A 22,256-nucleotide genomic window follows, 5' to 3' on the forward strand; every position below is an offset into this window, starting at 1 on the left:
CACCATGATGGTGACGCAGTAGACCGTCGCGTAAAATGAGTTGTAAAGGCACCTGAATACAGTATGGAAAAGGAAGTGTTCTGCATTTATAGATGAAACATCTCGTCTACACACGCGTTTGTAACAAGTTTAGACGCCAAACCTCCTGAATGCGAGCAGACTCAAACAACTCAAGTCCTGAAAGCAGCGGTGGCGGGATTTACCTCAGCTGGTTGGCTAGCAGGACCGCCTAACTAACCGGACCCTCGGTAATTTAAAACAACAGAACTACCCAACCTGCAGCTTATTATTTGCATATCTAACCGAGTTGTAACGGGAAGTAAGTTTTACAAGTAATGTTTCAAACCGTAGCCGTTTAACCGCTTTTATCAAGTCGTGTTTTGCTCCAGGAGCTAATCGCACGCGCTGTATGATAATCTACGTTGACTGATAACGTTAAATGTCTCCATGACAGCGCGTGTGTTGTAGTATTGCGTTTACCAGCAGCAGCCGTCAACAACCGCATCACACCTCAGCTTCTAGCATGTTTACTCGATGCTGAAGAGGATGTTTATACAGCACAACCTGCTGACAGACAATAGGTAGCTCACAACTGGACGCTGCATTATGAAACGCGATACATCTGTGCTTGAGTAACCGCGACTGGAGGCTCGTAAAGTCTTCATTATGTGCGTTCGCTGTGTCATCGTCCCGTCCATCGACTGATCTTGTGTGGCTTGCTGAAACGCTCGTGATCTGGTCGGTTTTGCGCAATGGCGGGTGTCGGGGTCAGTGTGCTGTCGCGGGGTCAGCCGCCGTCTGCATCCTCCAACTCCTCGCCCACTGAGCTCCAGGCCCAGGGCTGCTCTAACGGGGTCTTCATGGACTCCTTCGGCATCTTCCTGCAGGGCCTGCTGGGAGTGGTGGCCTTCAACACCCTTATGTGTAAGTATGGGATATTTGCTTTCATTCAAGTCAGGATGAAATGAAGATAAACCCTTAATGCATGTGGATGTTCATGTCTCTTGGTTAAAAAATTGAGATTTTCCCCCATACAGCGGACGTCTTAGGTGCTCTTTGGTTTGAACCTCCAAATTGTCATTTCAATGGAGCTTTAAAGGGCTTTACAGGACCCCAGTTGGGGAATAAGGGTATAATAAAAGCTTATACACAGTAAAATTATTAATCATACATTTTCATTCATATACTTTGAGTGCAAAAGCTTGCACCACAGAGCTAATTCCAGATGAGATTTTGTGTTTAAATGGTGGAAAATGACTGATTGTTTCACAAGATGAGACCCTTATTTCTTGACTGGGATCATTTTGAAGCTGCATTGAAGTTCACAATAGAAATCCACAATATGGAGAATAATACTGCATGTTTTCCTCATCTTTTTTACTATTCAACTGAAGAAAGAAAGAAAATAACTTTTGATGTCAAGGGGCGAGCAAAACATCAGGGAAGTTTTATTCTGAATGTGTACAAATCCTTTTTAAGTCCGAATAACTCATCTATTGTAATCTGAGGTTGTAATGTTCAGTCAAAAACATAACGGGAAATGTCCTCGAGCCGGTATTCGAACTCGGGACGCCCTGAAGTGCTACTACACCATATCATGCGTCCTTATTTTATTTTATGACGATGAGCAACAAGACATTATAAGCAGAAAGCTGCAGTTTAACTTTGAATGGTGACACCCACAGACGTCGTCACCAAGTATAAATCAGAGGTAAGACTTTCCATACAGAGCCCTAGAATTATGAGGCTAGAATAATGCATTATAGCCTTTACATTATAGAGAGAAATAGCAGATAAACCAAGACTGTAGTTCGGTCAGTTTTCCTAATGGCTCTCGTTAATAGTTCAGCATGCTTTCACTTTTGTATTTGACATGAAACGCACATTTACCAGTAATGACATCTTACCCTACTCGCAATTCTCTCTTCATATAGCCATATATATGCCTATTACATGTCCATAATACACTTTATTATAGCCGGGCTCAGATCGCTTTGCCTTCTCACTACAATCGATCCGCTCCAGAGTTCGTTTCAATCGAGACGAGACCACCTCATTCAGGCGATCTCGGACCGATTGATTTGGCGCGGATCCGAGCACGATTGCTGGTTTCACATATGCCAAACGAACCGCGCTAACTGGGGAAATGAGACTGGTTCCGAAACAAAAGTCTAGGTGTGAAAGCACCCTCACACTAATTAACCCTTGCACCAGTTTTGCACATTTGCACTTTATTACAATCACTCCATACCTTAAACTGCATTTCTGAAGTGCTTTACACAGGTGAGTGGGCTCTTAAAGCTTACTCTAGCACTTAATTTTCTGAACACAAACACTTCATTTGTATAATTAGCACTTCTTGAATGTATTGCCTCTGCTTGTTAAATTGCTGTATGTCTCCTCAATTGTAAGTCGCTTTGGACAAAAGCGTCTGCTAAATGATTAAATCAGGGAGTCTTAATGTCTTTTTAAATTTCAAAAACACAATTTTTAGGTCTTAAAACATCTTGTTCACTGAAATATTGTGTTGTCTTAAATTATTTAAAAAATTTTCCTCTGTCCATCATAAGCTACCCAATCGCGCTGACACCCACCCAATCACCAACAATCCATCTGAATAAAACTGTTTTACAAAGAGAAACAATCACAACAGCTGTTAGACATTTTTACAAAAAAATTCTCTAAATTAAATTCCCTAATCAGGAAAATAAAACCATAAACAATTACACAGTGCCTCGTGATAATAACAGGGCAGTATATTGCTTTACATGATTTTCCATTTGCACAAAAAAACTATTTACAGTTAGAGGGAGTGGACATAATATTTATAAATAGGCATGAAACTTCAGGTTTTATAACAGAAATGCATTCGTTTAAAATAGATATGCAATATGCTGAAAAAAGGTAGCAAAGAAATAACTTTTTTTTTTTTTTTTGTGGCAAGCAAAAAACAAATTCCAGTGGCCTAACTGGGCCATTACAAACAAATCCTTAGTGTTTGGCTCTGTATAGGTCTAAAATTTAATTCCTAGTGGTCTTAAAAGGTTTTTCAAAAGTCTTAAATGTGACTTGATGAAACTTTGGAGAATGTAAATATATGCAGAAACCTTGTTAATGTAAATAGTATCTGTACTGTAGTAGTTTCCATTTACCAGCTATGGCCACATTCCCTGGGGTACATCTTTGTACTTTAGTTACTCAATGTTACATATTAGTACCTATAATTTTCATATTGTACAGAGTGTACAGAAAAAAGAATCTGTCATAATTTCTATGTCATTGAGACCTTAAAGATCAGTTCAGTTTGAGTCATTGAAGGTTTTGTTCTTGAGGCAGACGGGTCAATGCATGCCCGTGAGTCATTCCGAGCAGTGCTGACAATTAAAGACTGTGTGAGCGCATTACATGACAACCCCATATTGGGCAGTCTGTGGCTTTTGCCATGGGTTCTCAAGTTGTGCAGTTCATTTACTCACACCTTTCTATTTGTATGTGCTTGCAGCATGTCTCACTCATCTGCAAGAATCTATAGATCACTGTAACTAGGGCTGAGTGATATGTCAAAATAAAGTAATTATTTTTTTGATTATTATTTTATATTTACCTAAAAATATAGCTGCAACTAAATTCAAGTAGGATTCTTTTAATTATTATATAATTGTCATTTTAAAAAAATAATAAAACCAGGTATGTCACACATTAAGTGGTCAACATACTAATTTGTCTTGCATACTCTCTTCAAACGTACTCCGTTCAGAAAAAGTAATTATAGTTTTTTCAGCCTGTACATTTAAGGGTCCAAGCCACCATTATAACAAATATTGTTTGTCTAGCTCTTTCTGACCACATGCTCTAGGTTAATAATTAGCATGTAATACTATAATGAGAGCTTTTCCAAACTAACTTTATTCCAACAACTAAATAATTACTTAATTTTTTTTATTGTCTATTCTACAGGACCTTCTAAACTATTTTTATCATTTTTAGGGGAAAAAAGACTAGATAAAATGTACAAAAAACTGCGTGATAAGCTAGAGGAATAAATGAGATGTGTAAAATAGTCATCATCATCATCTGCTCTGTGGTTATGCCAGCAGTAATTGTAAAGAGTGTTTAGGGGACACGTAGTTGATAGCTGTACACAAACAAACAGCCATTGTGTAAAACAGGCTGTCCTTTATTTGTGTGAACCATTGGGTCACGTTTGGCAACCACAGTGGCTGCACTGGTGCTTTCCACAGCTCAAACTGCAGCAATTCTCACCTCTTCAAAAGCAAACTAATGCATTTATTTTTATTCGCATTATATAGTTTATGGTTTTTATTGGCAAAATGTACTTTTAAATTTAAACCGACATTCAGAACCTATAGTTGATCAAATTTTTCCAGCTCAATTTTTTTACCACGTGTGGAGTCTCATGACCCCGATCCGTTAAGGCTGATTTATACTTCTGCATCGAACATACTGGTATAGACCGGCGCAGGCTTTGTGTGGTCGCATACCTACACACCTCTTTAAAAAAATGTAACTACACGTCACATGTTTGCATTACATTGACGATGATCGGAAGCTGCGGCATATTTTCTTTTACAATAAAATTAATTTTTTACATGAAAATATTTGTTTACAGAAGATTCAAGAAATGCACTGTTTAAAATATTATTTACAGGATATACAATAGCCATTTTATTTAGAAGAAATACTGCTTCTTTTCCATTTTTAAAAAACAAAAAAATAATTATTTTGTTAGCAAAAGTGCAAGTTATTTGTTTTCACTTTTTTATATAAAAAAAAGCGGTGACTGTTAGTTTTAGGCAGTGAGTGTTTTAATTTCAGTTGTTCATCGTTGACGTTCAGTAAATAATCATAAATAGTAGATTGTGTGAGTTTCCTTTAATTATTTTAACATAATCCACCCTTCCTTCAAAAATCTCTCACTTGTAATATGTGAGCATATGTGAGGGAAAAAAGTGAAGAAATAAAATAATTGCTTATTAATCGTAATCGAGTTAAAATGTTCAATTGATCAAGATTTAGATTTTAGACTAAAATGTAATTCATTCCTGTGATGGCAAAGCTGAATATTCAGCATCATTTTCTCCAGTATGTTAATGTGGTGCTTAACCCTTTAACAAAAAGTCTTTGGATTGTATTTCTTAACTCTTAATGTCACTAGTTAAAACACTCAATGTATTTTTTTCAACACATCCCATAATTTCTAAAATATCAACCTCTACCAAATGATTGATATGTCGGTTTACGGTGAAAGTACCAGAATTATTACATATACTATGAAAAATCTCAAAATATGAAGTGTAAGACCAGTTTGTTTAAATTGTATCAACAAAATAAAAATGTTGAAAACTACTGAAGTATGCCATCAAATATTTCAGATTCTCATTTAACATGTTTTCTTGTTGTTGTTGTTGTTTTTTTTTTTTTTTTTTTTTTTTTACAGTAAAACCAAAATCAAGTGTAATAGTGCAACAGGATTATGTTTGTCTGATTATTTTGTTAACCATCAATGCTGTGTGTGTAAACCATTATTAAACAGTCTCTTTGAATGCCTTGTCATTATTTTAAACAGTCAAACATGGTCAACCATTTGGTGAAGCAGGCAGTTATTGGTTTAATTAAATAAATGTTCTAATTCATTTAAACATTTCATGAAAGCAGGAAGCTTTAGCAGTTCCTCATTTATGTCTTCCCTTTTCGAAATGTTAACATCATATAGGACTCCTTGACCTCTGTGTTTTTCCAAGCTCTGCATCAGATAGATCCAGGAAAGTGTTTTTAGCATCAGCACTGCTCCCATGTGGCAAACATTATTGATCACCTCCTTTCTTCTGCTTCTCTTTCCTCTTCACAGTGAAACGCTTCAGGGAGCCCAAGCATGAACGGAGACCCTGGAAAATCTGGTAAATCGCCATTTTGTGTCATTAGCTAGCACTAGATACTTAAAAAAACAAACAAAAAAAACAATAACACATGCACGGTCAATGCTGCACTCCACTGACCTGAGATCAGTCTAGCTGCCCTCTGTCGCCCCGTTCCCCTCAGTGAGCTCTAACCAGGTCTCCTCCCTCTCACCGCTCCCTTCACCTCTCTCAGGTTTCTGGACACCTCCAAACAGGCCATAGGGATGCTGTTCATTCACTTTGCCAATGTCTACCTGTCTGACCTCACAGAGGAGGACCCATGTTCACTGTGAGTCTGTGTGCGCGTCCTCCTTTCAGTGTTTTCCCCCACACACATCGCTGTACTTCCCCGTCTTTTGTCTTTGTGGTTTATGCATATTTATGATGGGCTGTGCTTTGGTACCAACTACCATTGTGCTTTTTCATAGATACCTGATCAACTTCTTGTTGGATGCGACGCTGGGCATGCTAGTGATCTATGGCGGTGTGAAGGCCATAAGCGCTGTGGTGGAATGGAGACAGTGGGATTCATTGCGTTTCGGAGAGTACGGTATGAGCCTTACAAGCCTTGTGTAAACAAAAAAAGGGCATTCAAATTGAAACAGTCCTTTACTTGCTAATCATTGTTTGGTTTTTGTTCACTGAATGAAATTAGTTTAAACCTGGGATGGAAATCTTGTTCTTAACAGATTATAAATGGCTGTATTATACCAAACAATCAGTCTTGCAAAGCAGTTTTCTATCATATGAACTAATTTGCTTTGCTTTAGAGCAGACCTAGGCATTTTACCAGTGTTGTGCTAGGTACTAAAAATAGCAACTAGTTCTAGACATTATTCAAAAAGTAACTCAATTACTTTATCGATTACTTCCACCAAAAAGTAATGCATTACTGTTAAAAGTCATTTGAGTTGTAATGCTGCCATTAGTAACGTCACTTATGTGCTGCATGGAAAATACACTGTTGATCAGCGTCACAGTTTAAACTAATCTACATTCTCACAACTAAAACACAAGACAGACTTGAATAAACTTCTTTATTGAAGTCAGACCAGCAGCACAAACATGAAAAATATCACAAGGGGATAAACCAGCTGACTGGTATATATTCAGATTTATTCAAACTAAACTTGCTTCAGCTTTATAAATGTTTGTATTTACCCTTTAACATGTTCCTTCACATTTAGAGTATGAATCTAGCAACAGTATACAACACACAACACCTTTCTGAAATAAGTAAATGAAAGTAATCTAAATTATCATTCAGAATCCGTTTGGTGAAACTCAGCACCAAGAAACTGCTAGTATAGACAACCATACATTTGCTAACATGGCATAACAGCTGCTCAAAAATGACATCTATGAGCAATGTTCAAACTAACCTCAAATTAAAGGTGGCATGTCAGCAACTTATCTAAAGTAAGCTGTGTGTATTTAAAGTGCTAAATCTGCTGTTGTGTGCAAATATGTGCTTATTTATTTGTAACGACTAACATTATAGTATTAGTAATTAATAATATTAAAGCATTTATTTGAAGCATGAAGCATTTATTTGATTTTTAAATTCAACCGCAAACAGGGCCTTGCAATGCACAGGTCTGCTAATGCGAGTCAACAAAAGTGGACCTGCACATATAGCGTCTTTTGCACGCTCCGTTTTGTTATTTCAAATAGAGATGGGTGGGTTTAGTGCGCAAATAGGAAGGGATGCACATGCATTATGTCACGCTCAGGTTTTTCAGGTGCTGTGAGCGAACCACAAGTCATGTGACAGGAACCAACTAGGCAGCTTCACATGTTTTATGGAATTACATAGTAATAAAGGCAGACTAATGACGATTTAACAAATGCAGATACAGATCCTCAGTGATGACCATGGATGCTTCTGAAATTGCATACTTTCATACTATATAGTACGTTAAAAACAGTATGCGAGTCGAGTAGTATGTCTGAATTCATAGAATTCGAAAAACAGTATTTGAGAAGTACTCGAATGACCTACTACTACCGGTGAGATTCTGAAGTGTGCATCTGATGCATGCTATGCTATCCCATGATGCATTGTGAGAGAATTCTTGAATGGGAGTGAAGTTACGCAACTAATGCGGGTAGGTCACGTGATCATAACAAAATGGCGGATGTTGTACATCCACGTTCCATTATACTGCTCATATTTATACTGTATAGTATGTACTTTTCTAACAGCCGAGTCGTACATTTAAATTTATATGCTGTACCTACTGAGTAGTAGGCAATTTTGGACGCAGCCAACTATATCACATATCCACCTCACATAGCTCCACCAAACACAGGCTAGAATTTTTTCACTGAACATAAAAAGATAATAAATAAAATGAATGAATAGATCGATAAATAAGAAGAACTGATGTGAAGCAATCAAACAAACAACCCTGTGGCATTAAAATGAAGTTGATATTGTGATGCTGCTCTTTAAAATATTTGTGTGCAAAATTTGTTTTATTTTTATATTTTTTTTAACTTTAAAGCTTTATGATGCTTATTGAATGGTTTCACAAAATGTATTTTTTTTTTATTATCATTTTATTTTTTTAATGACCAAACAAACTATTGGTCCCAGCCTCTAAATACGCCCCAAAGTCCATTGTGACCTCTTGGAAAAATGAATTGCCCACCCCTGCTTTAGATTGACTGTAATGGTATTGAACTTTAAGTAATGGCTGAAAGATCCAATTTAACCAATCATTTTGAGCATTGTTTTATTTTTTCAACCAACCATTAAAGCACACATGCAGGACTGTAATCACAAAGCTGTTGTGGTCAGAAATTGACATCTTTTAATAAATGAGTTATTCAACTGTCAAAATTCAACTAGTTGCTCCACAAATTCAGAATGAGGAGGCAAGAAATGCCCCTCCATAACAATTACAGCAGCTGTGATTAAAGTGAGAATGAATAGTACTGATATTCTCACTGTACATTTAGTCTGGGAGATTATGGGGTGTCATTTCTCCAAACACTGAAACATTTGTGTATGTATTCTATTAATTGATCATTTTTCATTACAATATTAAAAACACTTATGTTTGTTATATTTAAACCGGAGTTTGTTTTTGAATAAAACATACAATCTAAAAATAGTGTAAATTTCTCCTTGAGCTTAGCAATTGGTTGAAGTTTTGAATTAAATGTAGAACAACTCGGATACAATTAATAATGTAAGTTTAAAAATAGCCCCTTAGTAGCAAAGAAAATGACTTATTAAAGCAAACTCTGCTTGTGTTTAACATCTTCTGTAATGTTTGTGCAGGTGAGCCTGTTCAGTGCACTGCCTGGGCAGGTCAGTGTGCCCTGTATATCCTCATCATAATGTTTGAGAAGGTCATGATCATGCTGGTCCTCCTCATCCCACAGTGGAAGAAGGTCAGTAGCATGTTTAATGGACGACGGGACTGTAGCTTGTGGTTCATGTTCTGAGCTTTTACTGATGCATTTGGGAAATACAAAATTATTGGCTTTAATAAAAAAACAACACATCTACCAAAAAGAAATGGGGGTTAAATGGTCATTTCAAATTTTTTGTAATGTATTTGGTGTGTTTTTGTGTTGGACAGCTGGCTACACTCAACCCCATAAAGGACCCTCAGCTAGAGCTAACTATCGTCATGCTAATCGTCCCGTTTTTCGTAAACGTAAGTGACCGTCATCCTTCATGTTTCAAGAACAAGTTTAGATTGAGCTAGATTTGTTTTTGATAAATATTTTAGACTGAATTAATTTGACACAGTAAAATGCATTACTGTGAAATATTTGTACAATAGATTTGATCATTTAAAACTCTATTTTAAATGCATTTTAAATTGTAAAATTATTTGTGATGGAGTTTTGTAAGCAGTCTTCAGTGTCATAATCATTCTGAAAACATTCTGTTATGCTGATTTTCTGCTCAAAAAACAACTTTAAAGTCCCAATATACAGCATTAATTAGAAATGGACACCACATCTTTATATTACTATACAGTTATATTCTATTTTGGAGCATGCTTCAGATATCTGACAATGTTTGGACTCGTTTGTTCATGTTTGTGTGTCCAGGCTCTGATGTTTTGGGTGGTAGATAACTTCCTAATGAAGAAGGGGAGAACAAAAGCCAAACTGGAGGAGAGAGAAGCAGAAGACGATCCTCGCGGAAACAGCAAAGTGCGCTACAGACGGGCGCTGTCACATGACGACTCTGAATCAGAAGTAAGCTACTCTTCCTCAATGTAAGAGAAGGGGATTTTGAACAACACTCTTAATAGAATTATTCAGTTTGTGACATCAACATGGTCTGTCTAAAGGATTCAATCAATTTGACCGACCAAAATATCAAGATGTGTCTCTTTTGACCACTCTTGTTTAAATTGAGACGCCTTTCTTTAGTCACAACGGCTTTTACTTTTACAAACCACTTTACATTGACATTTTGATTGTAACTGTATTATTTGTAGGTTTAAACACAGTAAATGACAACTGATTATAAATGGTAATCTTTAATAATTCATGGAATGTACATAACAATGAAATGAACAATCAGCACAAAGTCTGAACATGGAAAATCTGGATTTATATACATGGATTTGCTTTGGCAAAGACACTTGCTGCCCATCAAACATCTGAACGACAGCATTCATATTTTGGGCTTTCCTTTGAGCCCAAATCCTCCCTCAACCCATGACCTAAAGTACATCCCTTCCTCCCTTTTACTTAACCAACATTCTAGAATGAATGTAAAGTTTGGAAGCCAGTATGTTTACAACTGATGTGTCTTTAAGACACCGCCAAGCTTCCAGTCATGAACTCTGGGTACATTTGATTTTCTATTTGAAACAGAGTAATATAGTGTTTACCTTGCAGGATGAACAGAACACATGTCACTCAGTCATTTTACCCCATTTAGGTTTGTAAGGAGATTTCTCACTATTGGACAAACTATAATCAGTCCGCTGCTTGTTTATTAGTTTTCTTTCTCTTTGCCCACTTCCTCTTGTGCCGGTCAGATCCTGTTCTCTGCAGATGATGAAATGGAGGATTCAGATGGTGACGACGATGTACGAAGAATCACAGGGCTCAAGTCTGTTAAGAAAAAGAAACACCGTCTTGGTATTCCAGTATGAATGCATTAGCCTCTCTCATTCCCATGAGCACAGAAAGTGAGGCACATGCTGACTGACTATATTATGACCTGAGAGTTGTGGTGTAAATGTCTCGGGCTCCAGTAAACATTCACTTAAAGGACTTCTGCAAGCCTTTGAGCATTTCTGACCAGCCTACTGGAGATGATTGGACAAGCTTTTTTTTTGCACATTCTTAATTGTGTATTGCGCTGCTTTATGCATAACATCACATGATTCTGCAGTGGATATACAACTCTGCTACATAATCTCTGCATCTGTCCAGCCTTTAAACCGAGTAACCTTTATGAATATCGCACTGTTCTAGCAAGAGAAGTACCTCTAAACATGCATGCGAATGATCACTGACTCCTCAAGGTCATTTGCGGTCGCTGTCTGTGAGCTGAGCTGCAGCAGGGTTTTGTGCATGTCAGCTGTGAGGAAAATGTGCTGATAAATGTAAGGAATAACATTTGTCAGCAGTGTTTTGAGCTGGTGTATTAATACAATTGGTACGGTCTAGCTTGCAGTGTCTATTTTTAACCGTTGAGTAGTACACCAGGTACAGAAATACAGCGATGGCTGTTTCAGCCCCCTCTATATGTGACTGTTGTTTTCCTCAGTTCAGTGTGTTGCTGGTTCTCGCCACAGATATTTGTTTCTCTTATTTATTTAGGGTTTTTTAATTGTATGTGGCGCCTCTTACAGGAAACATTCACCCAAATTAAAACATCAATAAATAGTTTCCTTTACCCAATATGTTTTTAATTTTGGGGTGAACTACCATTCAGTTTTTTTCTACTCAATGTGGTGCAGGAAGCTTTGTTGCACAGTTTTGTTTTGCATTGTGGTGTCTTTGTATGCGGTATTACCTTTCGTGTGTTTTTAAGCATTCCCCTTTGCCTCTTCTATTTACCTGTCAAACACTAAACCAGCAAGCCTTTCTTTGTCGTCCACCCGCTCATATTCCACTGTGGAACATTTGATTTTTATCCCTACACTAAAGCACAGCTGCTTGTAGAATGATGCATTTGCCATGTGCATTCTCTGCAGAAATCAGATTTTTGGTAATCGTTCTTCTGAAGAGGGAGGTCATGTGAAGGGGAAGATGCCTGGGGTTTAGAGTGAATGAACTTGGGTATACAGGACCAGTTGTTATTGCTCATTCAGTCTGACATTTAATGGACCAAGTTGATGGGAGATGTGTGTTTGCACAGTATGTGTTTGTTTTACAGGGGTGAACTGAAACTAAGCACTCTGGATGAATGTTTACTGATAAGACATTTTCTCAAGGTGTAACTGTAACTGCCTTTCTCCCTCTCCTAGTTTGATTCAGACTATTATTACAGGCAGCAGAGAATGAAACCATTTGGAGGTGGAGAGGGATTTTATGTAAAGCATATTAGAGTATTAAACGATACTGACTAATTATGAGCTTCTATATGTTTTTTTTTTATTCAATAAACCACGTTAAAAACAGCTGTTTTTGTTAACTTTTCTACCACAGTTATTTGTCAATCTGTCACAATGAAAGAGCCCTAAACTACACAACTTTTAGAAAACTGTCCTTCCCGTCTACTCATGAGTAGGGCCAGATGGAATCTGCGGATGTCTTTTGCTATTTCTACGGAGAATTTTGCTAAAAATCTGCGGAATTATTTTGGGAGTATCATAACTAAAACCTTAATATGTGAAATAAAAATCTTTTTTTTATTTATTTCATGTTTAAAATCCAATTAGATTCCCATTCTTTGGTAAACAAAGCAACTCTCTCATATAATAGATCTACTAAATGACAGAAAATATTACTGTACAAACTGCATTGTACATAAATCAGATGAACATATTAGTCTGTAATTTAAAAACTGAATAAATATAGATTTACACACATTTACTCAACTAAATAAACAGAATTAATGATTCTGTGTGGGCCGACTCATGCATCATAATTCAGAGGATTTTAACGTTTAGCTTTTTATCCCCCAAGTTTACTTTCACCATTAAAGTTTTTTTTACCATTATTTAAGCAGGAATTCTCACTGAGATTTAAAACCTTTTTTACAAGAGAGAGCTGGCCAGGGTAACAGCCATACAGAGCTTTTATTTTATTATTGTGAAAATTCAAGATAAATTTATTTAAAAGAAAATGTTGTCCATTCAGATAAATGTTGTCTATTATAGTTACAAATTACACAAGTATAGTAACTAATTCAACATTTACTAATGAAATCTCCTACATTTGGATGCAGCATTATTTGATATTACTCTCACATCATCAAATATTAAAGCTATACATCATATATCTTCCCTCACAATCAATTAACATTAAAAACGTAATTCATGTTTGGCTCGTGTACTACAGCATCCTGCTTCTAGTTATTTTGACTGAACCAGTGCATAGAGCCCATTGCTGAAATAACGCCACAATTCAAATGTTATTCAAGCACTGTTTAAGGACCTCTGTTTATTTTAAAGTACTTTCCGGGCCTTGAATCCATACGTCTAAAATTTAATTACTTTTAAGAGGCATGGGAACCCTGGTTTGTATACGCAAACTTACTTTATATCTTCTTCTGGGATAATATCAGGCACTTGGGTATCATCTGGAGGATCCTCTGAGCAGCATGATGACCCATCTGAGGAATCCTCCAAACGTGGCTTTTTAATTGGTGTTAATGTGAATAAAGATTCAGATTTGACAGGAAATTCCTCATCCGAGCAGGACACGATTGCATTGGGTCTCACTTGAATTGCTGATATGAAAAGGAAAAAATAGTTAAACAGTTGAAACAACACAAACAATGCAAGTGAACACTGTGTTACCTTTACTACGCCGTTTTGGCCTTTTTGGCACGTAATCTGCTTGGACCCCCACACTCTTCATAATGGGAGCATCACATTGACAACCTACTTCTTTTGTCACTGGCTGTTGGAGAGACACAAATACAGTAACTGAGTAATGGAGAATTTTCTTCACAGAGAACTCTATTGAGGCATACAAACTTGTAAACCATCAATATTATTACGCTGCAGCATTATTTGTACATTACCAATGCACTTTTGAGGTACAGTCGTCTTCTCTGAAAAATCTTTGGATACACGCAAGATCACCAATGCTGCTTAAAATGGTGTTAGATAGGGCTGCACAACATATAGTTTCAGCATCGATATCGCAATATGCAATGTTGAGTCTGAATTCTAGCTGACCAGGAGCTGCAGAATTGTATTTAATTACTGCATCTATACAGAAGTGATATAATTTATGCTACAAAAAACATTTAATATAAACAAGATTTTGCTTAAGGAAAAACTTAATATTTACATTTCTTCTGACGATAAAAACAAAACAATATTTTCGTTTGCTCTGTTTGTCTTGTTTCTGGTCCAAACGTCAAAACAATTCTTAAAGTATAAACCATCTTGTGAAACTGTATTCATATCGCAATATTTATTGCAGAAAAAAACAAAACATTGCAATATCAGATTTTTCTAATATCATGCAGCCCTAGTTGGTCATGAATGAACCAGAACGACGACAGTAGGTAAACAAACGACAGCACGTGCATTTTGGGCGGTGAACTGTTCCTTTAAAAACCAGAAGAGGAACGTGATTGGTCGTTCTTTGTGTCAGTCAGATTGAAACTTTGCGTCAAAATGAACAGGCGTTTATTCGACAACATAAATTGCCAGGTGTAACTGCTTACCTTGACGCTCGATGGCGGAGCCACAGTGTATATTGTCGGGATAGCTGTGTCTATCACATTCAGAAAGTCAGCAAAACCCATTTCGTACTGCTGTAAATTAGTGAAGCAATGTTTGGCGAAATGCCTCGCACACAAACGCGAGTTTTCTGTTATTCCTCCTTCCTCAAAATGCAAAAATTCAAGCCAGCGGGTTCGAAGCCACGGTTGTTTGGGGAAAGGGAACAATGTTTTGTAAGGATAGCAACCCAAAACACACCTTTTCACCATTTCTGTCAACTGCTCGTTTACAGTTTGGAAAACACTTCCCCTCAGCTGCTCGTTTCAAACAATCGGTTCTACAGAATCGGTTCAAAAGACTCGCTTGCGTCATAACGCTGCTACGTCACTCATATGTCGTTTCAGCCGCGCAGACTCCGCAGAGCTACACTTGACGGAAGGTTTTAATGTACTGTGAAGCTTCTAGAGAAAATAATACTTACTCGTGCAGGAGCAGAAGCGCCTACAGTGTATATAGTTGGAACGGCCGTGCTTGCTAATAAAAGGTGGCACGTTATACCCGCGTTAACCATTCCCAAATTGGTGAAGCATTCAGCAGAGAAATGCCTGTCACAAAGCCGCGAACTGGCGCAAACACCCCCCTCTTCGAAATGCAGAAACTCCAGCCACTTTTGTCGTAACCAGTTTGTGGTTGGGAAACAAAATAACGCGCGTGCGTTTGGACAGCCAAATACACACCTTCGACCCATTGTTAGTGACTGACTTCAAAAGACAACATTAAGTGGGAGGGACTTTCTCGCTCTAGAGCATTGGCGATTGGACAAAAAACTGTGTAGTGCTAGATGACTCATCAAGATTTGAGATCAGTTTGCTGAACGAGGAAAATATTGTTGCTGCTTCTCAATTTGCCTATATATATATATATACACAGCGTCCTGAAAGTATGTACTTTTTTTGTAAAGAAAAAAGTACATCATTTTGAGTGTAACAGAAGAGTATGCAATATTTGTGACATACTACTACCTAAAGGTCTATAAAGGAGAAAAGTGCAGTGTGACTGCAGCTTAAGTGTGTTGAAGCAAGGTTTGAAACTAAACATGCAGGGCAGCGGCCCTCCAAGAACCGAGTTTGACAGCTCTGCAGTAGACCATCCAGATAACTCTGAAATACTAATTTTAACATAGTAGGAGTTGGAGCATACTACTTCTACTTCTGAATACTATTTACAATATGTGCAAGTTGGGACGCAGTGTTTTAGGCTGCCTTAACATGAAGCATCAGGGAAAAATAGTTCTGAAGAGCCCATCAGGGAGCGCAACATGTATCAGCACTAGATTAGACAACGTTATAGACTATTCTAGCTACTTTTTTATATATATAAAAACAACTATCAACAAATTGATCTTTTTTTTTTTGGCCAACCTTTAGCAACTTAGGAAAACTTAAGTCCATTCGTGAAATTTCCTCACTACTAAATACCCCACAGTCAGTTATAGCTGGTATTAAAACAAAGTGGAAAAAATAGGAACAACAGCAAGTCAGCCACATGGATAAATTGAAAAATAAATAAATAAATAAATCACAGAGCAGGGTCAGCCCACGCTGAAGAAGTACACAGTGCTCAGAAGTCACCAACTTTATGCAGTCAATAGCTACAGACCTCCAAACACATGTGGCCTTCAGATTAGCTCCAGAACATGGAGAGGGGTTCAACCATGGCAGAGCAGCTACATGCAAGCTTAACATGACCAAAAGCAATGCAAAGTCTTGGATTTGGTAGTGTAAAGCACACCGCAACTGGACTCCAGAGCAGACAAGACGCTTTCTCTGGAGTAAACAATCAAGTTTGGTGTGGAGGAATTGGAACTGGCCTGCACAGGATGGTCCAAAATCTCTCATAAACAGACTCCTGAAAGCCTTCTTATTAGACTTGAAGCTGTTATAACTGCAAATGGTGCATGTAAAGGCAGATATATGGAATCTTATACCTAATACAACCCACTGCCTGAACTGAACAAGTACTTTCTCATGAATAAATGTGGAGAAAATATTGATGTAGATGCATGCTCCCTCACTTGTGTATACACTCATATAACCACTCATATCCTTTGACATTGCTTTTCAAAACAAAAGAATGCAACAAGTCAAACTCCAAATAACCAGTGCCCACTTGTCTGTAAATTGACAGCTATTTCAGTGATATGCAACCGATAAGTATCAATTAACATGTTGACTTTCGCGATCCTGCAAAGAACAGATTACTCTTGAACTTCTTACTAAATACAATTCTATACTATTTAAAATATAAGGGAATTAAATTAGCTCTTCATTGCAGTGTCTTATTTAACACTCCAGTATTATGTGCCAGTGATGCAGGTGTTTGTTGGTTGGGCATGTCATATGAAAAAGTGTCAACAATTAAAGTAAAACATACAACTAGCTAATGTTATCATCGTTTACCAGATTCCTTTATGTGTGGAATTTCTAAAACTATTGTCAAAAGTACCCACATTTTGGTTTAATTACACCACAGACTCCAAGAATGATTTTAGTTCCAGGAACCCTTTTGATGGGAACTAAATTAGCTCTTACTAATCCAGTACAATAGGGACTACATTGACGCAAGTGTAAGTATCACAAGACATGCACATTCATGAAGCTAATGTTGTTGGGATTTACCTGTTGTTGTTTTTTTGTCTGCATCGTGTGTTCTGTTCTCAGCCTTGATGATATGCAGCATTACAAGATTACTCCTCGTTTTTGCTGCTTCAAATGCATAACTTGCACATCAACATTCCACTATTATGACAACACACAACACTCCATGGCTGCGTCCCAATTTAAATACTATCGGTCCTAAATGGTATCCAAAAATAAAATTAGTATGTCCCAAATCATCGTATGTTGAAATGAGGATTCCAAAATTACGCGGATGGTTTACCATTTCAGGTAGAAATCTGAAGTGCAGAACCGGCTAAAATTGCCACAATACAGTGGGCATTTGACATGAATTCGATTAGAACTATTACAAACGGATAAAAAGTGTAAACAAACCACAAACATAGCAAACGTGTGAGACCAACCATTAAGTGAAGAGGCTAGAGTAAAGATGTTTGAATGATTGTTAATTAAAATCAAAGCTATTTGAAAATATTTAAAAATCACTTTTTCCACATTATATTTAATCTGCAACAATATGAACTTTAATAAAGAGGAGTCATTACCTTCTGAATGCATAATTATGGGAAAAAAATACACAAAAAAGCACATGCTTTAGGATGTAATATAAGGAGGCCAATTGGGACGCAGCACATGCTTCAATCTTGTCATCCCCAGATAGTTGATTTTGCTGAATGCCATGTCATTGCTGGCCAGCTAAAAGTTCCTACTGTTAGTATAAATGCAATCGAAAATTTCCTGCGGGAAATATTTAGTGCTGAATAGTGAACAGAGATCTTCTAACTTTAGATTTCCATAACATTTGAACAAACTCTGCTATTCACGGTTATACTCACACTTTTAAGATATTGATTATGAATTATTAATGGAACTACAAATTATATCGATTATCCAGGCTATGCGAGACTATTTTTTAAATAATATCCACCCGTTCATACCACATTAGGGGCTTTCAGAGTGTATAGTTATACTGTAGGAATTAAGTTATACGTACTAGACATAACTAAATTTCTCCACTGGAGTTTTTTGCTGGTTGAATTCACAGAACCAGCCGGAACTCTGAAGTGACACAATAATAATTCCTTACATTTATAGAGCGCTTTTCTGGACACAAAGTACTTTACACATTTTTGGGGGGAATCTCCTCATTCACCACCAGTGTGCAGCATCCACTTGGATGACATGACAGCAGCCATATTGCACCAGACCGCAGTGATGAAGCCAATTATGATATGGGGATGGCCATGATGAGCAGAGGCCAGTGGGCAAATTTGTTCAGGATGAACCCCTACTCTCTTTCGAAGGACATCCTGGGATTTTTAATGACCACAGAGAGTCAATACCGCAGTTTAATGTCTCATCTGAACGACGACGCTCACTGAGCAGTATAGAGTCCCTATCAATATACTGCTCTCTGCTGCTCTCACTAACATCACTTCCGGCAGCAACCTAGCTTTCCCATGTTGTCTCCCATCCAGGTACTGACCGGGCACAGCCCTGCTTAGCTTCAGTGAGCAACCATGTGAGAGTTGCAGAGAGCTAGCTCTGGTCACAAGCAGACAGACAACATCATTTATAGGGATGATTGACCCCAAACTTAAAAATACTCACTTTTTTCTCATCCTCACGTAGTTCCATACCTTTACGAGTACCCTATTTTTGTTAAACACAAAGGAAGATCTTTTGAAGAATGTTGGAAACCTGCAGCCACTGACTTCCATAGCAGGGAAAAAACGAAATTTTACTTACATTTTTGTAAAATAACTTGTGACAAACTAGTGACAAGCGAAGAGCGAGTAAATGATAACAGAATGTTTCAAGATGCAAGTATGTTGTGTGTTGTTGGTTTAGTAATAAAATAAATCAAATGTAGACAACCAGAAATGATGGCTAAGGCACGAACTCTCAAAACTTAAAGTAAATAAATAAAACGTCAGACGAATGTGACGGGTCATTTTTGTTAATGTTAGCTTGCCGTCTGTTTATGTCTTGTAACACAAACTGTTGCAAGTTTAATGAATAACTACATGGTAATAAATGGATAATTCATTATTTAAGTAATTACAGGGCAGTTATCAAAGTTTTCACCTTAGAGAGGCCTGATCCTATTAGCCATTGTGTATTTTTCCAAGTATAATTTAGTAATTCTATAGAAGCTATTAGCAAACTACTTATTCAGATGAGTGGATTATGAATTTTTAAAAGGAAGTTGCTCGTCAGCAGCCCACAACGCAAAAAAAAAATAAAAACGTGCAAAAATCAAAAACCTCAGGGAGACGCAGGCTGTGTGCCCCTGCTACGAGTCTGTTGACGGTTTTCAGAAGGCTCTCCATGAAAGCAGCCTGCTGGTGTCGAGCCTCCGCCGCTTCTTCCCTCAGACGCTCCCTCTCCTCCACCTCTCTCTGCACCTGCTCTTTAAGCATGTCCACAAGGATTTGCATTTGCATGTAGCTTTGTCTGCGGTTTTCCTCCTCCTGTTCCATCATCTCTTTTACTAGACTCAGGACACTAGCGTCATCCCTTTTCCTCTTTCCTGACCAAAGAGACAGGAACATGTTTACAATATTGCATTATGAGCACACAACTATGGAATAAATAACAATTAGACACAGTTCCTTTGGATTAACAATTCAGAGCAATGTGTGATATTGGTTTTGTTCTGCAAATTACTGATGGCATTTCCTCTAAACTTTAAATAAAATGTTGTCATTTGAAGCAGAAAATGCTAATTGGTATGACATAACAAAAAATATCAGACATGTTCATTAAAGGAAACAATATTTCAAGAGTTTACACTCAGCTGATGATTGATAAGGCATGTTTGGCATGCTGTCCCAGGAGAGAGTCCTGAGCTCAGAAGTTCCTTCAGCCCGGGGCTTCCTCCCGTTTGAACTCACGTAGGTCTCGAGAGCTCCCCCAAATTTGTTCGCTCTGCCTATTCCTTGATTATTAGAGGTTGCCACAGCAGAATGACCCACCAACTATACCAGCATATGGCTATGCAGTGAATGCCCTGTACTAACACTTATATTCATTCATTTTCTTTTTGGCTTAGTCTCTTTATTATTCTGGGGTCACCACAGCGGAATGAACCACCAACTTATCCAGCATATGTTTTACACAGCGGATGCCCGTTCAACTGTAACCCATCCCTGGGAAACACCCAAAAACTCATTCACACAGCGTACCCAATTCACCTATAGTGCATGTCTTTGGACTTGGCGAAACCAGAGCACCAGGACAAAACACAGGTAGAACATGCAAACTCCACACAGAAATGCCAACTGACCCAGCCAGGGCTCGAAACAGCGACATTCTTGCTGTGAGGTGACAGCGCTACCCACTGCGCCACCAAACACTTATATTCAGTGCCAATTTGGTTTATTCAATTCATGCATGCCTTTGGACTGTGGGAGGAAACCCACGCGAGCACGTGGAGAACATGTAAACTCCACACAGAAACACAGACTGGCCCAGCCAGGACTCAAACCAGTGACCTTTTTGCTGTGAGGTGACAGTGCGGTCACACTTTATTTTGATGGTCTGTTTGTTGAATTTAAGTTACATTGCCTCTAGACGCAGACTAATTCTCATTAGATTATAAGTAGACTGTTAGATTGGGGTTAGTGCAAGTTGAAATTTACTTGCAAAGTTTCTTATAGTGAGTTAAATGTCTGATGAAGGAGCAGTATCAGCAGATATTAAGCACACAGTCTACTAATACTCAAATACACCATCAAAATAAAGCATTACCGACAGTGCTAACCACTGAGCCACCATTCCACCCTGTCCTGGATTAATCTAGGAATAATGGGGAGGAGTAAGGGTGGATGGGGGGATTCTTCAAGGCCCAGGATTCAGGATTCTTTTTAGTCAAGATGACCAAGGTAAGGAAATCTGGTTATTTATGCGTGTTTGGATTTGTCTGATTGGTAAATCATATGATAGCTAATGCAGGACCAGCTGTAGTCAATCATAAGCATGTGATCCTCTCGAAATTAGGTTATAAATAATCTTTACTTGGTGGAATAAAACTGATAAAAACAAAAACATTTGTTATTTTGATCAATTGTCATTTCCTGTCCCACAAAACTCTAAAATTAATACATTTGTACTTCAAATTAAGAAGAAATGCCATCAGAGTTTTGTAGTACAATCAATATTTGACTCAAACAATCATCCAGAGAAACTGGGAATTTTTAAGTGGCGTCTTAATTGATTCCCCACAAATACTGATCTTAAAAAATTTATGTAAATGAAAAAAATAAAACACTGAACTGAATTAAACTGAACTTCAACTCTGAAAACTGGACTGACACTGTTTCAATTTACTAGATCTTCTGTGTTAAGCTGCTTTGACACAATCTACATTGTAAAAGCGCTATAAAAAATAAACATTGAATGTCAAGAATTGAATGTCAACATAAATTATTTTCTGCTACCTGGTCTGACAGATGGAGGAGAGCTCGGGCAGCTGGGGGTGCTGTATGTGGTGGTACTGATCATATGGGCATCTGCAATCAAATGTTCCTCAGCCATCAAAGAGCACTCTGGTGAAGTGTCTTCAAAATGAAACAAGTCATATTTTAGAAACCACAGCTCAAAAATATGTTTAGTGTCACTATATAGTGAATTTGATTTCTATATAAAGGGTTTTACCATTTGACTTATTTCAGTTTGTGCTCACAGCAGTTACTTTCAGAACAAAATGACACTTTATTAGCTTTAAGCGGTAATGTTTATTCCTCTTCACTTGAGGTTAGTTTTGGCTACTTTAACCACACGATAAACAAACAATGCACTTCTATCAAGTCATAGTAAATGTA

At 37.6% G+C, this 22,256-nt stretch overlaps 2 protein-coding genes across 2 annotated transcripts in view; one reads left to right on the top strand and one right to left on the bottom strand.

The window, feature by feature from the left end:
* The first annotated feature begins 9 nt into the window (after positions 1-9).
* stimate (STIM activating enhance) lies at positions 10-12,529 on the top strand. The gene is made up of 8 exons (XM_056468342.1): positions 10-924; positions 5,870-5,918; positions 6,112-6,207; positions 6,347-6,468; positions 9,208-9,320; positions 9,512-9,589; positions 9,993-10,142; positions 10,937-12,529. The coding sequence occupies exons 1-8, from the start codon at positions 753-755 to the stop codon at positions 11,051-11,053; spliced, it is 897 nt and encodes a 298-aa protein (XP_056324317.1). The 5' UTR covers positions 10-752; the 3' UTR covers positions 11,054-12,529.
* LOC130237406 (uncharacterized) overlaps positions 10,414-22,256 on the bottom strand; it is a 12,960-nt gene continuing 1,117 nt past the window's right edge. The window contains exons 2-6 of the mRNA XM_056468341.1: positions 21,873-21,992; positions 19,698-19,963; positions 13,874-13,976; positions 13,611-13,803; positions 10,414-11,012 (exon numbers count right to left, since the gene is read on the bottom strand). Of these exons, the coding sequence (XP_056324316.1) occupies positions 10,970-11,012; positions 13,611-13,803; positions 13,874-13,976; positions 19,698-19,963; positions 21,873-21,992 (725 nt within the window). The 3' untranslated portion in view covers positions 10,414-10,969. The remainder of the gene's footprint in view (positions 11,013-13,610; positions 13,804-13,873; positions 13,977-19,697; positions 19,964-21,872; positions 21,993-22,256) is intronic.

The sequence above is a fragment of the Danio aesculapii genome, chromosome 11 (assembly GCF_903798145.1).
Source record: "Danio aesculapii chromosome 11, fDanAes4.1, whole genome shotgun sequence".
Taxonomy (NCBI): Eukaryota; Metazoa; Chordata; class Actinopteri; order Cypriniformes; family Danionidae; genus Danio; species Danio aesculapii.